The sequence below is a fragment of the Eleutherodactylus coqui genome, chromosome 4, assembly GCF_035609145.1.
Source record: "Eleutherodactylus coqui strain aEleCoq1 chromosome 4, aEleCoq1.hap1, whole genome shotgun sequence".
In the NCBI taxonomy this organism is placed as follows: Eukaryota; Metazoa; Chordata; class Amphibia; order Anura; family Eleutherodactylidae; genus Eleutherodactylus; species Eleutherodactylus coqui.
In genome coordinates, this window is record NC_089840.1 from 36425694 (window position 1) to 36452474 (window position 26781).

The 26781-nt window shown below is 44.0% G+C and overlaps 1 protein-coding gene across 3 annotated transcripts in view; it reads right to left on the reverse strand.

Moving 5' to 3' along the window:
• GPR156 (G protein-coupled receptor 156) overlaps nt 1-26781 on the reverse strand; it is a 48401-nt gene that overhangs the window by 3641 nt on the left and 17979 nt on the right. For all 3 annotated transcript variants that reach the window (XM_066599251.1, XM_066599249.1, XM_066599250.1), the window contains exons 7-9: nt 22017-22112; nt 21488-21724; nt 4037-4198 (exon numbers count right to left, since the gene is read on the reverse strand). In XM_066599251.1, coding sequence (XP_066455348.1) covers nt 4037-4198; nt 21488-21724; nt 22017-22112 — 495 coding nt within the window. The remainder of the gene's footprint in view (nt 1-4036; nt 4199-21487; nt 21725-22016; nt 22113-26781) is intronic.

Here is a 26781-nt window from a genome sequence, read left to right on the forward strand (position 1 = left end):
CAAAGCCTTTACCCTGCGCCAGTCACTGCACTGGTTGGGTGTCCAATGGAGAAAACAATTTAAACTCATCGCTCTCCTCCATAAAGCTCTCCACAGTGCTGCCCCTTCCAGCTCCTCTCGGTCTACCACTCTGCTCCTGATCTCCATTCTGTTAATGACTTTAGACCAGAGGTGCACAACTTCAATCCTCCAGGCAGCCCAATGGGTCATGTTTTCTGGATTTCCTCAGTATTGCACAGATGATATAATTGTCGGTGCCTCAGACATTGCCACAGGTGTTCTTACAATAGGATATCCTGAAAATATGACCTGTTGGGGTACCTAAAGATGCTTTGTGTGAATGTTCTCAGTAAGAGAAACTAACTAATCTTGTAGATATGATGCCTTTTTAATGGCTAACAAAAATTCATGATGTCCTAGCAAGCTTTTGGATCTTCTATAGTTCCTTCGTCAGGCTAAATGAAACTGATTTGGATTGGAGATGTATATTATACACACACAAATGCAGAGAAGACAACCCTCTTGACCTAAATACAAATGTTCACACACAGAAATTTGAGACTCATTTGCTTTTACACGGGGCAACCTGTCAGGCGCAAGATGCCCAACCGTTCGTCCTAATGCTAATCGTTCCTGTGCTTTTACATAGGAACAATATGATCACTAGTGAATAGAGGCGGGCAAGCCAGAACCATCCTCGGCGTGCTCCACCTCTATTCACTAATGACAATTATTCAGCGTAAGCAGGCAGTCTTTCATAAGTGAACGCCTGTTTACACCGGCGGATGCATCATTTGGTTTTCTGTATGCAGAAACTGAAGGACGAACGAGAAGCGTACATGCATGTATTTACACTGAACGATAATCGTTCAGATTCTCGCTGGATCGTGGGAATCTGCACAATTATCGGCCCGTGTAAAAGCACCTTAAGGTCCTCTTTAATCCGAACCTTTCACTTCCATGTCTGAGATTTTTCCCGGGATGCACAATGTTTCAGCGCAGATCTGGCACAAAATCCTGGATGACCCAGTTGCTGCACTATTTAGTCCGGTAAAGTTTCAGCTGGCATGCATGCTGGAAGCCGGACGGACTTCATTCTAGTTAGTGGGGTCCATTCATTATGTGCCGAAACTGGAAGTTCCTGTATTTCCATTGCTCGGTTCCGGCCAGCGGAAATAGACTGGAGGCCTAAATGCTGGTCTAAATGTGCCCTAAGGAAGAGGATCGCTCCTTTTTATATATGGACCCCCTCAGCCTATTATGAAAGGAAAGCTGGCCAAGAATCTGTGTGGGGGGACCTCCCAAGTTTCCGAGGGCAGAGGAGAAACAGAACGGTAATGGTGGATGTCAGAAGTGCCTTCAACAGCTTGTCTCTCCCTCCAATTTGAAGTAAACATGTAGTTCAGCTAGTGCCCAGCCAGCAGCTCACAATCCCAATGTGGCTTGTGACTGCGTGGTTGCTGGGTTATGAGCAAATGTACAGAAATGTCCCAACCACCAAACAATAGTAACACGGGTTGTTGCAGTTAGAGCATTTTCAGTAAAAAGCAAATAAGTTTTTCCTTCTGTTCTCACTTCAGAATGTGCCGGCGCCCCGTTCCCGGGATTAATGGTGATCCCAGCATTTGGATCCCCACAAATCTATCCTCTATTCTGCGCATAAGGGAATAACGTTCAAATATGGCGCAACGCATTTAAAGGTTTTACATACGGTGCTTCTTTTTTTTTGTCCTGTGCATTTTTTGAGTTAGTGGGGTCTTTTTGTAATTGCAACAAGCTGTTGGTTTGGCATTTTTGTGGCATGTTTTCATAGGCTTCTTTATAGGGCATGAAAAATGGCAGAAAAAAACCATGTTGACTTAAGGCTCCTGCACACGGGCGGATTTGATTTGCGGAATACGGGGCTGGCGGCTGCCACTGGATTCCACAGCAAATACTGCCCATAGCTTCCTATGGAGACCCGCTGCTTCCTGCACACGAGCGGAAATTTTGTGGCAGAAAAACCGCATCGTGCTTCATTCTGTGCAGTTTTCCGCACCGACGACTTCCATTGAAGTCAATGGAAGCCGTCCTCCTCACGGCCCTTCAGCAGTAAGCACTGCAGAAGGGTCGCGGGATCCGCGTCATCGTCTAGTGATGGCACGGCTTTATCTGTACTGCGCATGTGCAACGGCCAGCACTCCTGCAGGGTATTCTTGTATCTTGTCACCACCGGAAGTGTGGGTGGTGACAAGATACTAGGTGCTTGACAGGAGGGTCACGCCCGCTGTTCCTGATAGACTGTAATGTAGATGTCTCACAGCAGGTCCTGGCACTTAGCACAGCGGTATCCCTATGTGAGTATACTGGCTGTGTTGCTGGACCCGTAGTCACTGTAGGCGGCGGCGCCCTCCCCATAGCAGTGCTGCCCTGGCTCTGGCCTTACCGGGCCCGCCGTCACTCTACCCGCCGGCCGGCCGGCAGCGGCCTCCCCGCAGAAGCGCTGAAGTGCCTGTATGTTCCCCTTACCGGGGCCGCTGTCACTCCCCCCCGCCCCCCTGCACTGTTACCTGCGGCCGCTGACTCCCGGGTGCTGCCGGGAACAGTGCAAGCGGGGAGAGTGACAGCGGTCCCCTTTGTGTTTCCGCAGTTCTCTTACCGGGTCTGCTCTCGCTATGGCCGACAGCGATCCCCTTAACTGTGCAGTCCCCTTACTGGGCCCGCTGTCGCTATGGCCAGCAGCTCAGTCAGCCCCAGCTGTAGTGCAAAGATCATCGGCTCAGCTCCCTTGTAACAGCAGCCAAGGAGGGAGGCGATAGGCATTGGTCCGCACATCTAAGCGCTGAAGATCGGCGGTGGGCCCGACTGATATCTGTTTGTGGGCAGCACTATAAGTGCCCCCACATCCATAATCAGCCTGTTCTCCGGCCAAACAGTTCCATGTTTTTTACGTTGCCAGGAGGGTTAGTGTTAGAGATGCTTTGGGGTTAGGCGTAAATTTGTTTTTCTGTCACATGGAAGGCTTCAGAACTAATAATGTACGCCAAACTGCTACATTCCTCCCTAACTGTCCAGCGAAGTAAAAAAAACACTTAACAGTGTCCTGCTAGGACCTTTGAGAAGTCACCAATCAGGAGCTAGGGGTGTGACACGGGCATTCTTGCATCCAAGCACTGTCAAACCCCTAGCTTCCTGGTGGTGACAAGATACAATAATACCCTCCTGCAGTACAGAAAAAGTAGAATCCGGACAGGTGAGTGGGGGTCACTGGCTGGGCAAAGGGTCGAATTCTGCTGCGGGATCCTGCATGCCTGATCCGACCCGGTCGTGTGCAGGTGGCCTTAGGCCTCATGTCAACAACACGTTTTGATTTTTTTTTTTATTGCTTGCGGGAAATCGTGAATTGCAGGGATCGTTTCCACGCGGATTTATGCGAATCATCCGCGCTGAAAAAATCCACAACCCCACCTCAATTCATTTTAACCTTCAAATCCACAGTGAATCCGCAAATGTATTTGCAGATGCACTGCAGATCGTAAGTTCCCATAGAGATGAATAGAGCACATCCACGCGTGATCAATGGAACATGCTACAATTTGATAAAACAAATTCCGCAGGTGTTAAATGAAGTGCGAACACCCAACGCTTCTCTATGGGCGGCTTGATTTGCGGATCTCGCGCGCGGATTCCGCAAATCAAATCCGCCCGTGGACATTGGGCCTTAGAAAATAGCCGCCCAAAAAGGTTTGTAAAAACACACATGCTATTTAAAAAATCTCCACAAAAAAGTATGTGTGAAGAAAACCTACTAGTGACACATATGTTTACAAACTCACAACGTCTTGTTTCTACACATTTAAATATGTTTTCCCTGCATTGTATCATTGATGTGGCCCCTACCCCCCGCATCACTATAGTTGGATGTGACTCACAAGGTGCAAAAGGTTCGGGACCTCTAATGTAATCTGCTTGGCCAGCGCAGTGCTGAGGATCGTTATTTCTGTACAAATCAATAATTGGGAAGAAACCTAGAAGTCGGAGCGTCTGTCAGATTCACCTCAGTCAGCAGCCGTCTCATGGATGTGTTCTCTCCCAGCAGGTGGTAGATTTGCTCTTCACTGTACATAGACCTCATGCTCTTGCTAGGACTGTTGAAATATTTGGCCATCTGCACATTGGTCTGACTTGGCTCTTCTTCAAATTGCTTCCACTGCAAAAGCTGGAGAGACAGAGCAAATACACGGGCCCATCACATAATGTATTCAGGCAATGAGGTTGGAGCAGCAATCGTGCGCGCTATCTGAGGGGAGCCATCACTTTTGAATACACCTGGTGGGGGCCATGTCCACTCGATTGCATTCAGCGCCAACCACTGGTCACACAGATTAAACTAGAGATACTAAGCAGGTAAAACAGATTCACTGTGTAAGGCCTGAGGGGAGACCGAGCATGACTACTAACTATAGAAGTCATGCTTTTCCGTTGCTTGAAAGGTGTAGATCCCACCCCTAGGAGAATGAGGGTGCTGATTCTCCACATACAGGTAAGGGTCCTTTTACACAAGCCAATAAATTGTTCAGATTCCTGTGTACAGCAGGAGTCTGAATGATTGTGGTTCAGTGTAAATGCACGCCCCAACTAAAAGACATGATAATTATGCATGCATAAAACTGAATGATGGATCGGCCTATGTAAACAGGCAGTCATTCATTTATGAAAGACTGCCTGTTCACTGTGAATTGAGGCAGGTGGGCCAAAACGATCCCTGGCCCATTCCATCTCCCCTTAGTAGCGATGCTTGTTCCTGTGTAGAAAAACAGGAATGATCATTGCTGGGCTGACCTGTCAGGCATCTGCACCTGACAGGTCTTCCCATGTAAAAGGGCCCTAAGGCTAGGTGCACACACTAGAGACTCTGACACAACTCCCACCCGTCTGTGTGCTGTCCAATATACACAGACTATGCACATAGCATTGGTTGGTCCTATTTCTTGCCTATTTCATTTTTTCATGTGGACCATGGGTCTGTGTGAAAAAATATCCATGTATATTGTCTCATAGGCCTATAATGGGGCCATGTGCCCTCTATGGACTAAAGGGGTACTTCTATCCTGGCTTTTCATAGCTGAGATGAGAATCTGCTGCTATAGCTACCGGCAACGCAGCCAGAGCCTATAGAAACAGCTGGGCGCTTCAGCCCAGTGAAGTGAATGGGAGCTACGAAAACAGCGTGGCAATCTATTCTTTCAAAAGGTCTCAGTTTTGCACCCAACTGTAATATGAACCTTTATCAGACAATTAAAGATGTCAATAAATTTATACGAATATGAACTGCGAAGAAACATTTTCCCAATCTTCCTACTACAGAAAACACTACTTCAGTTATCCCTGTAATGGCCCATTTACACGCAAAGACAATCTTTCAAATGATTGAACGGTTGACAGTTTTACCTATCGTTTTGCATACAGTGTTAATGGACACTAATGTTCATTAAAACTTTATCAGCTTCATTTGCATGTGAAAGGGCCTCCAGGAGCTGTTTGCAGAGCACAGCATGTAGTCTCAGCTCTGCACAAAGCTCCATTGTTCTTGCCTGGGCTGTTGGCAGAATACAATGTAATCTCAGACTGCCATGCACAACACAGCGTGCGGTCCCTGTTATGTCTCTCCTGCTAAATGATGTATTTTAAACTCACCTTAAAATCATCGTTCAGCCAAAGAGTAAATGATTGCAGTGTTTATACACAACGATTATCGCTCATACGCCATCATTTGAACGAATTGTGAGCGATAATCGCTGCATGTAAATGGGCCTTTACTTCGGATCGATTAATGTTTTGCATAGCGCTGGACAACAAGCTATTAGTTTGGAAATGACGTTTGAACAATTAACTCCTCTCGCTCTCATCCGTTTACAAGATGAGCCATGTCTCCTGTGGATGTGTTGTCTACAACCACTAATAAGTCAAAAATATCCAATCCAGAGTTTTATTATAAGAGCTTCCGTTTTTGACTCTTCAAGTTCAAGTGGAAAAATAACTTATCAACATGTATTCCAGATGTAAGAAGGCCGTACAGAGTAGATCACCAAACCAAGCGTAGAAGATATTGCCCTCAATCCTTTTATTATAGTCCGCCCTGCAGATACCCGACAAAGCTTTATATGGAGGTGAAGTACTTCTATTGTTATCTGGCATCTCCTCTTAATATTGATCCAATAGAAACATTTAAAATTGCTTTATCCAAATTGCTACAGGAAGGTTTGTCCTCTGGAGTAGACCAAAAACTATCTGACTATTTGTTGGTAGACTCACCAGTCTGCCCTATAGTCCATGCATTGCCTAAAATACTTACAAACGCCTTTCCTCCTCATTTATGCCCACTTATAGCTAGTAATGGCTCATTGTTTGAATGCCTCAGTATGTGGCTTGATAATCTACTATAACCACTGGTACCAGAATTCCCAGCTAGCGTATATTCCGGCGTATAAGACGACCTTTTAACCCCGAAAAATCTGCTCTGCAGTCGTGGGTCGTCTTATACGCCGGCTATACAAAAAAAAAGTGTCAAAAAAAAAAAAGAAAATAGTACTCCCCTCCCTCCGCGTTCTGTGGCGCTGCTGCAGGCTGTCGCTCCCTCCTTGTCCCCGACAGAGCATTGCTTTCTGGATGCGGGACTTGAAATCCCTGCTTCCAGAAAGCTAATGCTGTGATTGGCTAACACACGCGGCGTCAGCCAATCACAGCCATTCAACTATTCATGATGTAAACGAGTAGATATCTTACATCTTCTTTACTTTCTCACTATTTTTGTTTGACAAAACACTTTCCTTCAGTTCTGTGGTTGCCCCGTGGGCTCATCATTCTCCCCGTCCCTCGCTAATCTCTGTATGTCTCAATGGGAGGAGTCTTGTCTACATGCTTCCTATAAGATCCATTGGTATGGAGATATCTAGACAACCTCCTCCTTATCTGGCGGGTTCTTTAGTTTGGTCTCTGATTTTGTTTCCTATCTCTATAATAATAGTTTTGGTCTCTCTTACTTTCCAGCATCCTTCTGTCTCTCTTTTCTTGACGTCTTCCTTATTGGAGTTCCCGCCCCCTCATGTGGTTACAAATCCCCCATTAGGAGAGATTTACACTAGCTCATGCAAAGTATAATTGCAAATATGTGACAAATTTTACATTTGTATACATTGAGTACAAATATTAGGTTCATGTTCAGACCACTTTAAGGTGGAGCTGCTTAAACTTGGACGTTGGTTACAGGTTGAGCCATGTTTCAGGTTAAATGTGGATTAGAAGTTCGTATAGATCAGGTAATATATGAGATTTGTTTTAGAAGTTGAACCAGACTTGAGGTTTGGATTTAGCAGCTTTGGGTTGGAAGTTGTATGGGGTTTAGGGTTGGGTTTAGAGGCCTGAATTATTTAGGGATTTAGCTTTGCTAGCAGGTTGGGCTTTGATAAAAGGCTGGGATGAGTTTTGCATTGACTATGAGGTTGAGCCGGTTTCACATTTTATATTGTTTAGATGTGAAGCCTGGTTTGTGGCCGAGTTAAGAATGGTAATTAGGCGGAGCATGGTTTGAGTTTGCATTAGATGTGGAGCCAAATTTGAGGCTGGTTTGCATTAGAAGTTAATGTTAAATAAAATAAAAACTGCCAATAACCCCCTCCTGCACTATATATATGTATTGCATGTAGTGCAGCCAGAAATATTGGGTGTAGCCTCCAAATTTAAGGTATTTTCCCTTCCCCCTGTTTATTTCTGTACACTTAAAATGTCACTCCCCATGCTTGCTAAGTGGGCTCTTCCTGGTGTGATATCAGAGCTGTATTTTGTGCTCTCAGCAGTGTCCCCTTTCTGCTCCCTCTCCCCTCTCACAGCATAATGTCTTACTGCAGGAGAGGCGCTACAGCTGCATCTCCCTCCTCTCTGTAATATTTACTGTTTTACAGTTTTATGGTTTTTTTGGCTGACCGAAAAAGTTTGTGAACATTTACAGAGATCTTTCAGACAGGGAGGTGAATCGTGACAAAGTTGCACCTTAAAGGAGATGTCTCGAGGAAGCAGTGATTTTTTTTTTTGCCCAGTCCCCCTAATTAAACATACATTACTAATTACCCCTGTAAATGACTTTCCTAGCTGGTTTGTACTTACCATTCCAGCGTTTCAGCAACTTATAAAAGTTTCCCCAAGATGGCCGCCGGCTCTTTCCCCGTCGCTCGCTGCAGCCCGACGTGCGCGCTCCCGAGACGCTGCCAGCTGTGTCTCCATGGCAACCGGACGCCCCGCAGCCGCCGACCAGTCACCCACCGCCAGGCAGCAGGTAACCGGCGCTAGCCCCCGGCTCCCCAGCGCTACGCTCCCGGCTCCCCAGCGCTAGACCCTCAGCCCAGGTGAAGGCCCCGGAGCCCAGCGCTAGGTTCCGGAGCCAAGGTGAAGGCCCCGGAGCCCAGCGCTAGGTTCCGGAGCCCAGCGCTAGGTTCCGGAGCCCAGCGCTAGGTTCCGGAGCCCAGGTGAAGGCCCCGGAGCCCAGCGCTGGGCTCCGGGGCCTTCACCTGTCAGTGAACATCACCCCCGACCCATCACTTACCCCCCTGGCCCAGCGCTAGTTCCCCCGGCCTAGCGACAGCCCCCCCCGGCCTAGCGACAGCCCCCCCATCGCAGCGACAGCCCCCCCCGGCCTAGCGACAGCCCCCCCATCGCAGCGGCAGCCCCCCCCATCGCAGCGACAGCGACGACAGCCCCCCCCCCCCGGCGCAGCGGCAGCCCCCCCCCGGCCCATCACTTACCTGGACGGCAGGACAGCTGGACGGCAGGACAGCTGGGCGGCTTCTCCGGACAGCTGGGCGGCTCTGCACCTTCCTCTAACAGAGGATGGTACAGAATGGCCGCTCCAGCGCGCTCCCGAGCAGTGACAGCTCATCTGCGCATGCGCAGAAGAGCTGTAGCGGGGAGCACACTGAAGCGGCTCGTGCTGAAAGGAGAAGACCGGACTGCGCAAGCGCGTCTAAAAAAGCAAGCTGCCAGCGAATTTAGACGGAACCATGGAGACGAGGACGCTAGCAACGGAGCAGGTAAGTGAATAACTTCTGTATGGCTCATATTTAATGCACGATGTATATTACAAAGTGCATTAATATGGCCATACGGAAGTGTATAACCCCACTTGGTTTCGCGAGACCACCCCTTTAAGATGGATTTTATGGTTAGTTGATTTAGTATTAGATGTACAATAAATCCCAGTTTGTTAGAGACACCGGCCCCAAAGTGCAGCATAACATCAAATGAACAAGTTTTCCGTGGATCAGTTTCATGGTGAATCCACATTACATGGGAACAGCTTCCAATGAGGCCTGGTCATTGGTGCTAGAATAGCCAGAGTCAGGATTTTATGGTCAACCTTCTGGCATTTTCTCTTGTAACACTGTGGAGAGTATACCACAAATTGGTGTGATGAAGTAAAAGAATCCAGCGAAAGGGGATACTGGGGATGTAAACAACTCGCAAATGAAATGGGTCAGAGAAGGATGTCAAGAATGGTTCTGATGAACAGGTGATGCATATTCAAACAAATTGCAGCCCAAGGGTGCCTACGCACTAGCTTTTCTTTCTCTAGCGATGCGAGATCGAGTGCCTCGCAGGGCAGAGAAAACGCTGTGATATCGCTCAATGTTTTCAGTGCGGACAGCACCAGCCCCATTGAAAATATAGGGAGTACATCGCAGACTTCTGCCAAAGCTGTAACAGCTATTGCAGAAGTCTGTGATGCTATCCCATTTCTATCAATGGGGCCGACACTGCTGCGGCTCCATTGAAAGCAGTGGATTGCGTGCAGCCCCTGCAGCAATGCTTTTCAAGGAAGGGCCTGAAATATAAGCCCTTCCCTGAAAATTATGGCTAGCTGTTAAAAAAAATAAAAAATAAATATACTCGCCTGGAAGAGCCGTCCGGCTCTTCTCTCCGGCCCGGCAGTTGTCTTATGTGTTCTGGAGTCCGGGGATTGAAAAATCCCAGCCCCCAGAAAGCGCTGGTGTCATTGGCTGAGCACTCAGCCAATCACAGGCAGCCCTCAGCCATTCACCCCTTCCCTCTGCATTACCTGCAGCAGTTCAGACGCTGGCAGCTCTGTCTGCATTGGAGTCAGAGCTGGGAAGCGCCATAGAAGATATTGCTTCCAATGATTTCAATTGAAATCAGTGGCAGATATACCTTCTATGACAATAAATGCGAGGGCTGAGATCAACTTGATCATTGGGGTCCCAAGCGGTAATCCCCCACGATCAACTACTGATGACTGAAGGATAGGACAGCAGTATTGCAAAGGGTTAAATGCCCGTAAAAACTCTTTAAGAATATCCAGGTGCTCCTTTACACTTTAGACACCATGTTTATTTTGTATTTAAGGTGCAGGCTACGAAGATGCAGGAAGTGGTCTAAGTCATTTGGCGATGGGTCTTGTAGTTGGTCTATACAGAAACCATCTGATTTTTCATGAATGCCTATCTATGCCAACAGCCCCAGTAAAACCATCCAGAAGCTCTCCTTCCAGCACTGTTGCTGAAGCTGACAATAAGAAGGTAGGGGAGCGTTCCATTCTGACAATACAAATGTTTTTAAAGGGGCTATAGTGGTCCAGCTCACGAGGGCACGTCTGTGGCAGCCAATCAGCTGCTGGGAGGGTATCCTTCAACTCAGGACTGCCAAAGCATGTCTCCATCCATTATTCTGGTGGAGACAAGATACATCAGTACCACAGTCGTCTGTGCTTACTAATGAAACCCTCATATTCTGGATCACAAAGCCATATGCAGACTTCCCATAAAAAGACATATATGGATACTGCAGGTTACCCAGGAATCTGCTTCTTAAAAGGAATGAAGGATTTCCTCCTAACAAGATTAATTCTGTTCCTGTAAATGCTGATGTCAGCGTAGCTTCCCAGTACATAACAGATGATCTGCATACTGTGATGTGTTCTGCATAAACCAGAGGATCCTATATACCCTTCTCTTTCTGCTGGGCTGGTCACTGAAGACATTTTTCTCATTAGCTGCAATGTTGTGGTGACAGGTTACTATGGCATATCATAATGTGTCCGGAAGTAAGGGCAGCGGAGACTTATGCAGTGAAAAGAGGAACTAAAACTCGAAATTATTGCGCATTTTCTACAATTACGAGTCTGTGTACAAGGCTACGATAATAGCAAAATGCCAGTAACACTGAAACATTTCTTACTGATCCAAACACAGCAAGATGTCCTTATGTATAGCAGGATGAATGTACCCGGCTATGACTAAGAGCTGATAAAGGCTCAAAATGCATAAGTAGTGAGTATGCTGTCTCTCTGATGGATTTTAGGAATGTGAAATAAAGCCTTTATGTTTTACTTCTAATGAATACTGGAAACTTTCTTCATACTATATTCTTGTACATAAGGGTCAGTATTATAACTACTATAATAATGCCCCCTATATACAGGTATATAACTACTATAATACTGCCCCCTATAAAGAGGTATATAACTACTAGGATACTGCCCTTTATATACAAGAATATAACTACTATAATACTGCCTCCTATGTACAATAATATAACTACTATAATACTGCCTCCTATATACAGGAATATGACTACTATAATACTGCCCCCTATGTACAAGAATATAACTACTATAATACTGCCCCTTATGTACAAGAATATAGCTACTATAATGCTGCCCCCTGTGTACAAGAATACAACTACTATAATGCTGCCTCCTGTGTTTAAAAATATAACTACTATAATACTGCCTCCTATGTACAAGAATATAACTACTATAATACTGCCTCCTATATACAGGAATATAACTACTATAATACTGCCCCTTATGTACAAGTATACAACTACTATAAAGCTGCCTCCTGTGTTTAAGAATATAACTACTATAATGCTGCTCCCTATGTACAAGAATATAACTACTATAATACTACCTCCTATGTACAAGAATATAACTACTATAATACTACCTCCTGTGTACAAGAATATAACTACTATAATACTGCCTCTATGTACAAAAATATAACTACTATAATACTGCCCCTATGTACAAGAATATATCTACTACAATACTGCTCCTATGTAGAAGAATATAACTACTATAATACTGCCCCCTATGTACAAGAATATAACTACTATTGATAGGGGTCAATCATTATTAATCAATAACCTAACATAAGAAAGATAAGGAAACAGTGTAATGAATGTGACATTAGTTATTTGGTTATATAATGTTATGTATTATATGTAAAACATTCCGGAAGTTGCTAGTAGAATTTGGATATAGAATCATATGTAAAAAGGTATATTCAAGCGTTTATTTGAATATTGATTTTAAAATACTAAATGTATGACTAATTAGATTTTATTCAGTTATCTTACTGAATACCAACTTACCAACTTTGTGCTGACTTCCGAGTAGGTGGCTGAACCAGTTTTGTCTATGTAAAAATTAGAAACAATGTCCCCTCTTTTGATGTGCAAATTGCTGATGAACTTTGAAGATTACAGTTCTTCCCAAACAAGAAATGTAATTAACAAAACCTGTATTATCACACTGTAACTGTTTCCATGTCTACTTCAAACAGTTTTGTTGATACCTTTTGTTTAGAAAAGCTTGTTGATTTACAGTTGCCAAAAGTACTTTGTAACCAGGCATCAGGTAACATTTGGAAACGCCTTCTTTACAACTTGCATATAAACTAGCAATGTACAACAATAAAACAGAATTCATTCTGATTTACTAAGTCTGTGTATAGTGGGTCATTATGGTTCTCAACTATGAGTACTCTATATAATATTTCCTCTTAATTTGGATACAGGCAACATTCGCATTACGGTCTGCGTTCCAGACCCCCCACAGTTTATTTGGCGCCCGACAAGTGGGGCAGAAGCTAACTCCTTACCTGCAGCCGATACCTGACTACACTACCTGCCGACCAGCCGGACGAGAGGCCACGGGACCCCAGATCTACAAAACACCGGTATACGGTAAGCTCTTGACTTACCACTCAAGCTCTGGGCTCTCCTGACTTCAAGTCTCGTGTCGACAGGGGGTGAGTTGCTGTATGTTATATAGGACGCTTCTGCCTGTTATTTACGGTGTTCTTAGTAACCGTGCTAGATGGAAGAACCCTTGTGTGTATATTGCCATGTTGCCTGTAGTAATTGTTGAAATCTGTATGTTGATTGTCTGTGTCATGTTAGCCATAATTTGCTTTTACTGAGTCTGTTATAATATCACCAGAAGTCCCCTAAACCCCCCTTAAGGAGTCCGTAAAACTATTCCAGGACCAGGGACCAGGGGTCCTTAGTTTACTAGGTGATATCAGGTCCTGTTTACTTAGTGATGAATAGTGGGAAATAAAATAAATAGTTATCCTGCCAGTTTCGGACTTGGCAGAAGGGACCGCCAGATTTATCTGAGGAAAGCCGTATGCATCCTCAATGCTGTGTTACAGTGGTAAATCAAGAGGTAAGTCCATAAGAGAAAGGGAAGGGGGAGACGTATGCAGACAAACGTATAAAATATATAGACAGATAGGACTTAGAAAAGCGGGAACCTTTTAACTATGAGTTCTGGCAATAGTACGGGAAAAAGCATATGAAAGATATCAGAGACGCCGGTTTAGATAAAGGAACAGACAATATGGGAAACGTACAGGGCAAGTAGTATGCCTATATGGAAATCAGCTAGAGAAATAGTAAAAGACAAAGAAGGCACGTTAGCTGTGGGAAGAAGAATGTAGTAAGGTGTTTAGAATTTTGGGAGTCTTAGACCAGCAAGTTTGGGGAAAAGATTCAGAGATAGTCAAAAGGTTGTATAAAAATATGTTAGACAGATGGATTAAGGCAAGTATAGATACGGCAGTAAGGGGTTATCAGAGAAAGGGAATCCTCTTATAGTTTGTGTCCCTCTGGGACATAAAGTAAGTTCATGCAAAATCTGTGGACAATTATGTGACAAATAACCACTATTGTTTGTCTTGTAAGTCTTGTTGTTATGTAAACTATCTTTGTTGTACGTCTTAGTGTTCTTGTAATGTCTAATTTCTAAGTGTAAGAAAGTTATACCCCACTCACATCTGTGGGGGTTCAAAAGAACAATGAAGTATATATATACTGGGTGGTTTTTTTTTTTGTTTTTTTTTTTCCTGAGTGTAAAGTTGATGTAAGCAATTTTAGCTGAAGGTTATAGTAAAGAAAAAAGCAAGTCAATGAGTTAAGGAAAGGTAGAAGGTTTAACAATGAACGGTGATAATAGTTGCTATCTGGAGTGGTGAATATAAGTATGTGGGTAGAAATGGGCATAAGTTGTATTGTGTTTGTCATTGGGTAGCCTATTCTGAGCGAATCGTGTAAAAACCGCGGTACTAAGAGTTTTTCTTATCTATACATAATTCGCTCATTATTGGAAGTCTGGTGTACAGTAAATACAATCCCAATTTCTACTTCACATATTATCAGTCTGTATGAGTGAATTAAAAACCCCAGTGAGTGTGAATTCGTGTATTAATGAAGGGCCCGTATGAGAGTTAGATTGTGTTATATGGTATATACTGTCCGGTGGCTAGAAACTAAATGAGGCAAGAAAGACCAAACGCTGAGCCAGACCACAGGGGGTGGAGCTAGGTGATGTAAGGAGATGGGAGGGAAGAACAATAGGAAGAGGTGTTCTTCCACCCTCAACACAGACCAGCCTAGGAGAGAAGTATACGTCTAGTAATTACTAATAATTAATGCTGTTTGAAGTCTGAATGTTTTAGTTGCTTATTAATATCTTAGCTATTGTTCTGTTTCATAGAGATAAAATTCAGTGTCATAGAAAGGAAGACAGACGCTGATGAAAAAAGAAACTTGTAATGAATTATGTGAATTATACGGTCTTAAAAATAGAGAATATAGGGATTTTTAAGATATATTTTAGTTTTTTTTTTTTTTTGCTTTTTGTGTAAATGTCAGTTCTGTGATTGGTTGGACGTCTATATCACTGCTAAATGCTGTTAGTACTGCACTGTCTCTGAAAGAATGTTCTGTAGGAGAGACATGCAAACGACCAGCATCGAAGGGGTGGAGCTAGATAATGTAAAAGTAGGTAATGTTTCATCCTTCTTTTGTCTACAAAGGAGGGGGTGAGGAGCTTGGGCAGTTAGGAAATTTTTTTCTTCTCAAATTTGATGAGACATTGCAGGCAGGATCAGATTAATAATGAATTTGCTTAAAGAATATCATATTCCAATATGAATACATGTTTGTGGATTATTCTGCCTTGTTGTAATTCATGTCTGTTATTTGTACTAATATCTTACAAGCCTTATCTGCATCCATCAAATTTTCACCGGATGGATCGGTACGGGTTGAGACCTCAAGTGACAGTTCAGAGGAGGTTTTGTAAACGAACTGCTCTCTTGGTAGATCCGGCTCATGTATTTGTCTTGATAGCCACTGCAGAAACTCAGCTTTCCGCAGGTCCTGACAAATAGTAAGTCACCTCCAAGACAAACTCCAATTCCTGAGTCATTGCTTAGCCCAAGGAACTGGATATCTGACATAGGTGATCCAGGTATTGCAGGTCAGCAATTTCTAAATTTTTAATTTTTAATTTTTTTTTGCTACAAGGTTCTGATCTATTTTAAATAGAATACCAGCCTGATTGTCTAGCAGTAATTGGTGCAAGGGGTTTCAGGAGTGCCGATTCAGCTGGCAGAAACTGAACCACTAGAGGTAATGTTTAAAGGGTCACGATGCCTCATGCGCTTCCTTGTGCTGGAAAGTCCTGAAAGCATATTGGGAACCGAAATGATGGGATCCTTGGGATCTTGTATCGAACTTCACTCGTCCGGTGAGGCTCGTATACACCCCAGGTCTGAAAGTCACCCGACCTTCGGTCGGATGGCAGCAGACCTAGCGACACCTCTACCTGTCTTCACTTTTACGCACGCAGAGAAACAAGTTCTTAGTGTCGTTCCTTCGAGCCTTTGGGCTACCAGTCAGACGGACCTCGACAGACTGTCTGTATTTGTTTGTATTTAATTTCAGAGGAAAGCAGTACTGTTGGATAGTGCTGCCACAAGGGGCACAGTATAGCCCAATACCAGTTCACCAGATTCATGAAACTGGTATTAGACGCCTGGCCAATTCCCGAGGGCACCGCCCTCTTGTAATATGTTGATGATTTGTTTTTAATTTACTTTTATGTACTGCTGACAGTTACCTCAATGCATCACTAAGCCTTTTGTGTTTCCTCCATCAGAGTAGAATGGCTGAAAAGCCAGCAAAGAGAAACTTCAGTTCTGCAAGTCTCACGTAGTGTTCCTGGGCCACTGCCTAGGTCCAGGTACTAAGCACCTGACGCCGGAACGCACGAAGGTGGTAAGTGACATGTAACTTCCCACCTCCCATGCCCAGTTGCGTACCTTCTTGGGACTGGTTTCATACTATTGGCAATGGACGCTCTGCCTCCATGACCATGCAGCCTCTGTACGACTGTTTGGGTTCACGGCCATTTGCCCTGACCCCGCAGGCCGAGTCAGCCTTCTATCAGCTGAAAGTACAGGTAACCGGTTGCACTGGGGCTGCCAGACTATGACAACCCTTTCCAAATGTACGTCACTGAGATGGAGGGACACGCCACCGCTGTACTGACACAAAAAGCGACCTGTAGCATACTACAGTGCCCATCTTGACGCGGTGGCTAGAGGGTCTCCATCCTGCGTCCGAGCGGTTCTAGCAGTTCAGGCACTAATGGACAAAAGTTCTGACGTTGTCCTAGATCACACCATGGTGATCTACACCCCACATGACATACATGGTATCCTGACACAGGTAAGCCATAGACATCTGTCCCGTGCTAGACAGATCAAAATGGAACTTGCAGTACACTCTTCATCCAATGTCTCATTTCAACGTTGCACCACTTTGAATCCGGCCACCTTATTGCCATTAGGTGACACTGATTCAAATGGGGGAGTAAGTACAGAGGACCAGCTTTTTGCAAATTCTCTGACTGATGATGAAGAGGAGGCCTTTGACGCAGAACACCAGCATGATTGTGACAGCTGGGTTCGCACATGTCACTGACAAACCCCTCCTAAACCCCCACCTTGAAATGTTTGTGGATGGATCTAGATACCTGAATGACGAAGGAAGGTTTGTAACAGGTTTTGAAGTAGTCACACTGAATGAGATGCTTGTACAAAAACCACTGCCGCCACACATGTCAGCGCAGGAAATGAGGCCTGTACGATTGAAAAATATACCACTACTAATATCTACACTGATTCCAGGTACGCCTTTGGTACTGCACACGATTATGGACCCATCTGGCGGTCCAGGAGCTTTCTCACGGCACAAGGCAAGCCCATTAAGCTATCATGTTGCCAGGACAAGTGGCCATAATAAAGGTTAAAGCACACACGCAGGGGCAGTCACCAGAGAACAAGGGGATAGGGCAGCCAAGGCTGCAGCTCTCCTAGGACAGGACGCAAGACCCCTTGTGCTGTAAGTTGGATCTTGGTCCCACCACTCTTGTTGATTTGGGATTTGGCGTCCTACGGGACGTAGATGATGTACCAGCGGCTGCCTACACCCACCTCGCCGTCCTAGCTCACGGGAAAGTGCATGCCTCTCGGAATGCCATGGTTTCTGTTATGGACAAGGTATGGTATGCTCCAGGGTTCGACAGGTTGGCAAAGGCATATGTGAAGGCATGTGAAGTGCACACCCAGACCACTGTATCCTATTCAGAGATTACAAATCGATTACATCCAGCTTCCCAAATCAGGCAGGTATGAGTACGTCCTTGTGTGTGTGGACCTGTTCAAAGCCACCGCACAATGTACAGTGGCTAAACTTGTGTCAGAACTTGTATGTAGATTTGGGGTACTAGAGACAATTGAGAGTGACAGAGGTACACAATTTACAGGTTAAGTGATGCGAAAGGTGATGTCAGCCTTGGGGTGGAACAAGCGTTTTACACTCCATACCACCTGCAGAGTTTAACAAAGTTGAAAGAACTAAAATGATATGCTTAAGTTAAAAGAAGTGTTTGGCTCTATGCCAAGATTAGGCCTGTACCATCCACAGGCCCTACAGCAGGGGTGTGATAAGGTTATTGAATATGTACAAGAGCTATGTCGTAAACTGAAAATAACACCCGATCTAGTGTTTTCCCCAATTCCAGACCCTGACAACCTAGAGGGGACTCATTTCTTGCCACCTGGAGATTGGGTGGTCGCAAAAAGACACGTAGTAAAGGCCTTGGACCCAAGGTTTGACGACCATACCAAGTTCTGTTGTCAACGCCTACTTCTGTAAAAGTGGATACATGCCTCCCAATGCAAGAAAGTTCCCGAGCCAGAGGAAAAGTGATGGGTGGGATCCCGGCGTTGTTTGGGTGGGGGAGGTAATGGACATTTTGATTTTGACTTTTGCATTTGTCTTATTGGACTATCTTCTTATTGGGAAACACCACTACGAACGATCCACATGGAGAAGCGATGGACTGGATGGGCAAATATTTCCCACACGTGTATGCCCAACCTCAGGAGTGGAGAGGACATTTTGCGGACTTGTCTATTATCTGTCCCCACTCCTGTAGAGACTCTTCGAGACATACCCAAAAATACACCCCTTTAAGTGTCTAATATGACAATGACGATATTGATGTTGATAAATCTAAGATTACTGTATTGTAAACTTGATTGACTTGCAATATTTGATATTATGTCTTCATATCTTGATGGACATAGAGTGCACCATTCCTACCTGGGAACCCGGCACCTATGGGTGACAGAACCAGGAGATAATGGTGGCTCTGATGTCCAAATGGGGGAATGATAGGGGTCAATCATTATTAATCAATAACCTAACATAAGAAAGATAAGGAAACAGTGTAATGAATGTGACATTAGTTATTTGGTTATATAATGTTATGTATTATATGTAAAACATTCCGGAAGTTGCTAGTAGAATTTGGATATAGAATCATATGTAAAAAGGTATATTCAAGCGTTTATTTGAATATTGATTTTAAAATACTAAATGTATGACTAATTAGATTTTATTCAGTTATCTTACTGAATACCAACTTACCAACTTTGTGCTGACTTCCGAGTAGGTGGCTGAACCAGTTTTGTCTATGTAAAAATTAGAAACAATGTCCCCTCTTTTGATGTGCAAATTGCTGATGAACTTTGAAGATTACAGTTCTTCCCAAACAAGAAATGTAATTAACAAAACCTGTATTATCACACTGTAACTGTTTCCATGTCTACTTCAAACAGTTTTGTTGATACCTTTTGTTTAGAAAAGCTTGTTGATTTACAGTTGCCAAAAGTACTTTGTAACCAGGCATCAGGTAACATTTGGAAACGCCTTCTTTACAACTTGCATATAAACTAGCAATGTACAACAATAAAACAGAATTCATTCTGATTTACTAAGTCTGTGTATAGTGGGTCATTATGGTTCTCAACTATGAGTACTCTATATAATATTTCCTCTTAATTTGGATACAGGCAACATTCGCATTACGGTCTGCGTTCCAGACCCCCCACACTATAATACTGCCCCCTATGTACAAGAATATAACTACTACAATACTGCCCCTATGTACAAGAATATAACTACTATAATAGTGTCCCTATGTACAAGAATATAACTACTATAATACTTCCTCCTATGTACAAGAATATACTATAATACTGCCTCCTATGTACAAGAATATAATGACTATAATACTGCCCGCTATGTATAAGTATATAACTACTACAATACTGCCCCTATGTACAAGAATATAACTACTATAATACTACCTCCTATGTACAAGAATATAACTACTATAATACTGCCCCCTATGTACAAGAATATAACTACTATAATACTGCCTCCTATGTACAAGAACATAACTAGTATAATACTGCCCCCTATGTACAAGAATATAACTACTATAATACTGCTCCTATGTACAAGAATATAACTACTATTATACTGCCCCTTATGTACAAGAATATAACTACTATAATACTGCTCCTATGCACAAGAATATAACTGCTATAATACTGCTCCCTATGTACAAGAATATAACTACTATAATACTGCCCCCCAGTACAAGAATATCACTACTATAATACTGCTCCTATGTACAAGAATATAACTACTATAATACGGCCTCCTATGTACAAGAATATAGCTACTATAATACTGCTCCCTATGTACAAGAATATAACTACTATAATACTGCTCCCTATGTACAAGAATATAACTACTATAATATTGCCCCCTATGTACAAGAATATAACTACTATAATACTGCTCCTATGTACAAAACATAACTACTATAATACTGACCCCTATGTACAAGAATATAACTACTATAATACTGCCTCCTGTGTACAAGAATATAACTACTATAATACTGCTCCTATGTACAAGAATATAACTACTATAATACTGCCTCCTATGTACAAGAATATAACTACTATAATATTGCCCCTATGTACAAGAATATAACTACTATAATAGTGCTCCCTATATAGAAGAATATAACTACTATAATACTGCCCCCCTACAGTAAGTACAAGAATATAACTACTATTATACTGCTCCTATGTACAAAACATACCTACTATAATACTGCCCCCTATGTACAAGAATATAACTACTATAATACTGCCCCCCTACAGTAAGTACAAGAATATAACTACTATAATACTGCTCCTATGTACAAAACATAACTACTATAATACTGCCTCCTGTGTACAAGAATATAACTACTATAATACTGCTCCCCATGTACAGGAATATAACTACTATAATACTGCCTCCTATGTACAAGAATATAACTACTATAATACTGCCCCCTATGTACAAGAATATAACTACTATAATACTGCCCCCTATGTACAAGTATATAACTACTATAATACTGCCCCCTATGTACAAGAATATAACTACTATAATACTGCCCACTATGTACAAGAATATAATTACTATAATACTGCCCCCTATGTGCAAGAATATAACTACTATAATACTGCCTCCTATGTACAAGAATATAACTACTATAATACTGCTTCCTATGTACAAGAATATAACTACTATAATACCGCCCTCTATGTACAAGAATATAACTACTATAATACTGCTCCTATGTACAAAAATATACCTACTATAATATTGCCCCCTATGTACAAGTATATAACTACTATAATACTGCTCCCTATGTACAAAAATATAACTACTATAATACCGCCCTCTATGTACAAGAATATAACTACTATAATACTGCTCCTACGTACAAGAATATAACTCCTATAATACTGCTTCCTATGTACAAGAATATAACTACTGTAATACTGCAGCATCATTCGGTTTTGTTTGCAGCATGGAATGGGTATGTCGTTTATAATGCCCAGACAGATAATTTCCAAATGTTTTCAGTCATTGTGTTGATGGGATTTACCTGCGGGATGAAGACGAGGCAGGTGATGGTTGTGGTGCAGAGGAGAATGCTTCCTGCTGTGACCCCATAGACCAGACTTGGCCAGTTATAGAAGAAACGTGACACTAATAAGACAACTACAGTGGCCACAATCACCAGGTTGCTGCCCACCATGATGACCAGAGACTGGTTAACCGGAGGAGTGCTGATATCCTTGGTGAGACCTGCCAGGTAACTACCGGAAACCAGAAACATGCCCTACAATGAAAATGACAAAGGCATTTACAAAAATGTCCCAAGTACCGATGTAGCTCCGATACGGATGAGGATCACAGGACTTACTACATATCATGGATTCTTCTCTCATGTATTGTATTTCCATATCTCTATTTCTTTCTTCGATGTAGGAGGCTCCTAAAGCTCTATGTATTCTGAGCCTCCTCGTTGATGAATAGAATGTCAGGACCACAGTGTAGACTGACATGTACCATAGTTATCACTATCACAGAAAATGAATAGACCACCCCAGAGCCTTGTTGTAGAGTTGTACCTTGAATCCCAGCAGAAGAGCGATCCAGAAATCCATGTACTTGGAGAAGCAGAGATGCCTCCTGGTGACGTCACAGAATGTAGGCCGATGTGCTGCCTGGGAGAGGGCAGGAAAGTAAACTCACATGATATGGTTCTCCTTAATACTGCACCGAAATCTATATATTATATGATATCACACAGGATGTTACACCTTGTATTACACCTTGCAAGTACCCGCTTCATAACCTCACCTGTGAGTCATACGGCCAGAAAGGGTTGAAGGGATGGTCTAGTGTGATGTAAATAAGGCTTCATCAATGTATAATTTAATGATCGGTTTCAGTATCCCCATCGTTTTCAAGATCTCTGCTTGATGCCAATGAATGGGAACAAACCCTTACAGACCGAATACTTTCTCAAGGCTGAGAATTTGTTATGATTGTTCCAAATTTCTCTATTGCTCTTATAGTTTGTTACATTTTGACTGAACTGATACATTATATCCGTCTAGAGTTCAGGATTGTAAACTGGCTAAATTGTAAGAGGTTACCTCAGTTCTGAGGGGTATTAGGTCTGTAGAGGTTTTCAGCTTCTGAATGTAAACCATTAATGCTTGTTAGTGAATGGGAGCAAAGATCTTGAAAATGATGAGTAGTGCTTATTACAGGAGCTGTTTCAGACATTTAGGGGTTGTCTGGGACTAGTGATGAGCCATGATCAGGATAGGTTAGTTGATCAGTGGGGATCTACCACTCCGGGCCCTTCCTGATCAGCTGTTTGCTGGGCCTTTGTGATCATGCACTGAGCCGATTTCTGCAGGAAGCAGACAACTCAATTTTCACTGTAGTAGCCAGGCTTGGTATTGCAAGCAAAGCTCCCATGCACTTCAGTGGGAGCTTTGCTTGTAATTTCAAGCCTGGCCACTACATTGAGGACAGAGATGTTTGCTTCCAGTAGAAAAAAGTTCCATGCATGAGCACGCCAGCCTGGCACACAGCTGATTGGCAAAGGTCCCAAGCAGTTGAGCACCACCTGTCTACTGTTGATGACCTATCCTAAGGATAGACCATCAATAGTTTACAGCCCCTTCAAATTGTATTTTTTTGCGTCTGCGCAACTTTCACCAAGTGTGAACAGAATGCTGAGGATTAGGGTTGCCATACACATTGTATAGGGGGCCTCCCAACTCTTCCATAACGGCAGCTGTTGGGAGATATAATGATTGGGCAGTTAGATTTCAACTTCCCAATCCTTTTTGTTTTTGTGGACAAATACAGAAAAAAAAGGAGAAAATAAGCTTGGTGCTCACAGAAAAAGATCCGTCAGAAACAAAAAGATCCAATTGAGATCTTTAATAAGGATCAAAATGAACAACGCGTTTCGTCGCGTTACAGCGACTTCATCAGGTACAAATGAAAAACCACAATACATGGAAATATAAAGACCCCATATGGGACTTACATTGAAACAGTAACCAATAGGATGTACCGGTAGTATCGGCGTGAGGACTCCGCATTCAATGTTTCTAGGTGACACGTCCGACGTGTGACGTCAGGACGCTTGATGGAACGCGTCACCTAGAAACATTGAATGCGGCATGCGACGCTATACGCCGCATGACCCGCATCACTGTGAATCTCTACACTTGATAGAGGTCATATTAGGACCCGGATATAATCTCTGAGACCTGATATTCCTTGTTTCTTCATCATCTGGGCCACCGGAAGGAAAATGGAGTCCTCACGCCGATACTACCGGTACATCCTATTGGTTACTGTTTGAATGTAAGTCCCACATGGGGTCTTTATATTTCCATGTATTGTGGTTTTTCATTTGTACCTGATGAAGTCGCTGTAACGCGACGAAACGCGTTGTTCATTTTATCCTTATTAAAGATCTCAATTGGATCTTTTTGTTTCTGACGGATCGTTTTCTGTGAGCACAATTGCACTCATCAATACTACTGGATTTTGCCTGCCGTCACTACAGGACAAATGCTTTTATCTTTGCCTATCTACTATTGCTGGGGCTACTTTGGTCCGCTGACAGTTCAGTAGAAGCAGCTGTATCCTCAATGCCTGTACCACATGCACAACTGGTTGTTGTGTCCTGCACACAGCCCAAATATGTGAGCAAGATTACACGGGGTCTTCCCTATATGTTTATGGGCACTACATACAGTCCTATGAGGGGCACGGCCGAGCATGCATGTGTATGGGGAGTCTCCAGCAAGATGGCCAACAGCTACCTAATGTGTATGGCCAGCTTAGACAGGATAGCTGACCAGCTCCTAGTTGTAGAGCTTCTCTTGCCCCATATTTACCATGTGACAGGCACTTTTAGCGCCCTGGTATAGTCCCGGCTTGTAAATATTGTAGGGATTCCCGATGGTTTTTAGGGTCCTTTTATACAGGACGATTGTTGCTTGATTTCTATGCCTGCAGAAACTGAACGACAAACGTATTATCATTCGTCGTTCAGTCACCGCCGGCGTTTATACTGAACAATTATCGTTCAGATTTCCGCGATCCGGCGACAGTCATTTTTAGGACCCAGTATGGTCCCACCTTCGAGACTTTGTAGGGATTAATTACGTTTTAACATGCATACTATTATGAACTCTAATGGTACATTTAGACGAGACGATCTGCTTGTCTAAATGACGAATCGAGTGGTGATGTCACCGCAAGTTGTTGGCACTCATGCAGAGCGTTTAGACAAGCAGATCACCGCTTCTTGCTCAGCACTTCACATTCTATAACAAGCGCCAAGGGGAGAGCGTTTATATTCAGTGAGAACCTAGCGGTGATAAGCTTGTCTAAACGCTCTGCACAAGCGCTAACAACTAGCAGTGAGGGGGCGTGGCTTAGGCATGGAGGAGTGAGGACGCGTGTTCCGGAGCTCCACTGCCGCTATCCCATAGAATACCTTCCCTGCAGCCAGACACCGCTCTCCCCGGCAATGACGAGAGGGGGAAGACGGAGGGGTGATCTGCTGCCAGTCAGCTGCACCCCGCTGAGCCGATTCCTGCATGGAACGGGCGCTGCTGACACACTGAAGCGCTCTGCTAACATGGTGCATGACCTCCACATGGAGCAGACTCCCCATGGTAGCGGGGGCACTGGATTCCTGCTCATACACCAGGAGCGGCACCCACAGGACACGGTCAGTGAGGGGGACAGGGACATGCAGCAGACGGCACCATCAGGGACTCCTAGGGCTGGCCACAAACCTCACATGGCTGGCAGGCCGGAGCACCGCCGTCCCCCTGAAAAAGCTCAGTCACAGCAGACAAGATGCAGCTCCACCACATAAAGACCTAACAGGTCGGGTTAATGTAGAAAATGGAGACACTATGCTCCCATCTTTTCCACTACAACTCCCATGGTGGGCAACAAAAGTAACAGTACCTACACGCCAGGCACCTGCACTCCGCTACCACCTTACCCTGCAGCACTGCCTAACATATCGGAATCGCCATTAGACAACTCCCAAACCCTGCAGGCTCTCTGGGTCATGATCCATGCCCTAACGATCAAAATAGATCTTGAATTACAACTTCGGCGCATCGAAGAAAAACGCGCCAGCAATATCCGGTTCCAGATTGGACTGCGCCACTGGAGGTAGCTCCAAGTATGTGATGCTCTGACAAGTTACTGGGTCTCGGCCTCTTGGACACAGCTTTGGCACCAAATTCAACAGATCACTCGACAGTATAGGGGACATACAAGGTAGTCTGAGACATAGCTCCACCCTCTGGTTATCTTGTACTCTGATGACCATGTCTTCACATGCCTCTGACCTTACTGTTGTTTCCCTTAATGCACAAGGCCTGAACATTCCTGAGAAAAGGTCCTCCATCCTCTGTTTCCTCTGGAAGAAGAGGGCACAGGTGGTCTTTGCCCAGGAGACCCACTTTCGCACAGATGTTGTTTCCAGGTTGTCGGATGCCAGATTCCCAAACGCTTACCACAGCTCGAACCCAGAGTCCAAGTCCAAATGTGTCTTGATACTCATTGCCAATTCAATACCATGGGAGCATACAGAGACACGCTGTGACTCCGAAGGTAGATACCTTTTCATCAAAGGTAAGCTCGCCAGCGCTCCAGTTACACTTGCTACTGTGTATTTCCCCATCTTCACCAGTTGACATTCCTGGAAAGAACCCTGGAGGACTTGTAGGAATTCAAGGAGAGCACCCTAACACTAGGAGGGGACTTTAACATCTCGTTAGACCCACACACAGACACCTCTAGGGATAACAGAAGCCTTACACTTTCCACACACCACAGAATTAGGAAAACGCTCCATAGGCACAAGTTGGTAGATGTCTGGAGGATGCTACATCCCAACACCAGAGATTACACATTCTTCTCTCCGCTACATAATTTATACTCCAGAATCGACTATTTTCTACTCCACCACTTGACCCGTCCTCTACTGTCTTCGGTGGAAATAGACAACATCACACTCTCTGACCTCGCGCTCATTAGCCGCTCTCTGTCGCTCCCCACAACTCTCAATAAAGCCCGGCAGTGGCGTCTTAACAAATCCCTCATTTATGACCAAGAAACGTCAGGGGAAATCCAGAGGGCACTGCAAGATTATTTTGAGAACAACAGTACTCCTGGAGTAGACCCGCTGATGATTTGGGAGGCACATAAATGTGTCATCCGGGGTTTTTGCATAAGCCTCGGTGCCTGTTTTAAAAAAAGAGTCAGGCGCCCATCTCCGAGGGCTGCTAGAACAGGTCCACGTGCTGGAACTTATACACAAGTCTACCC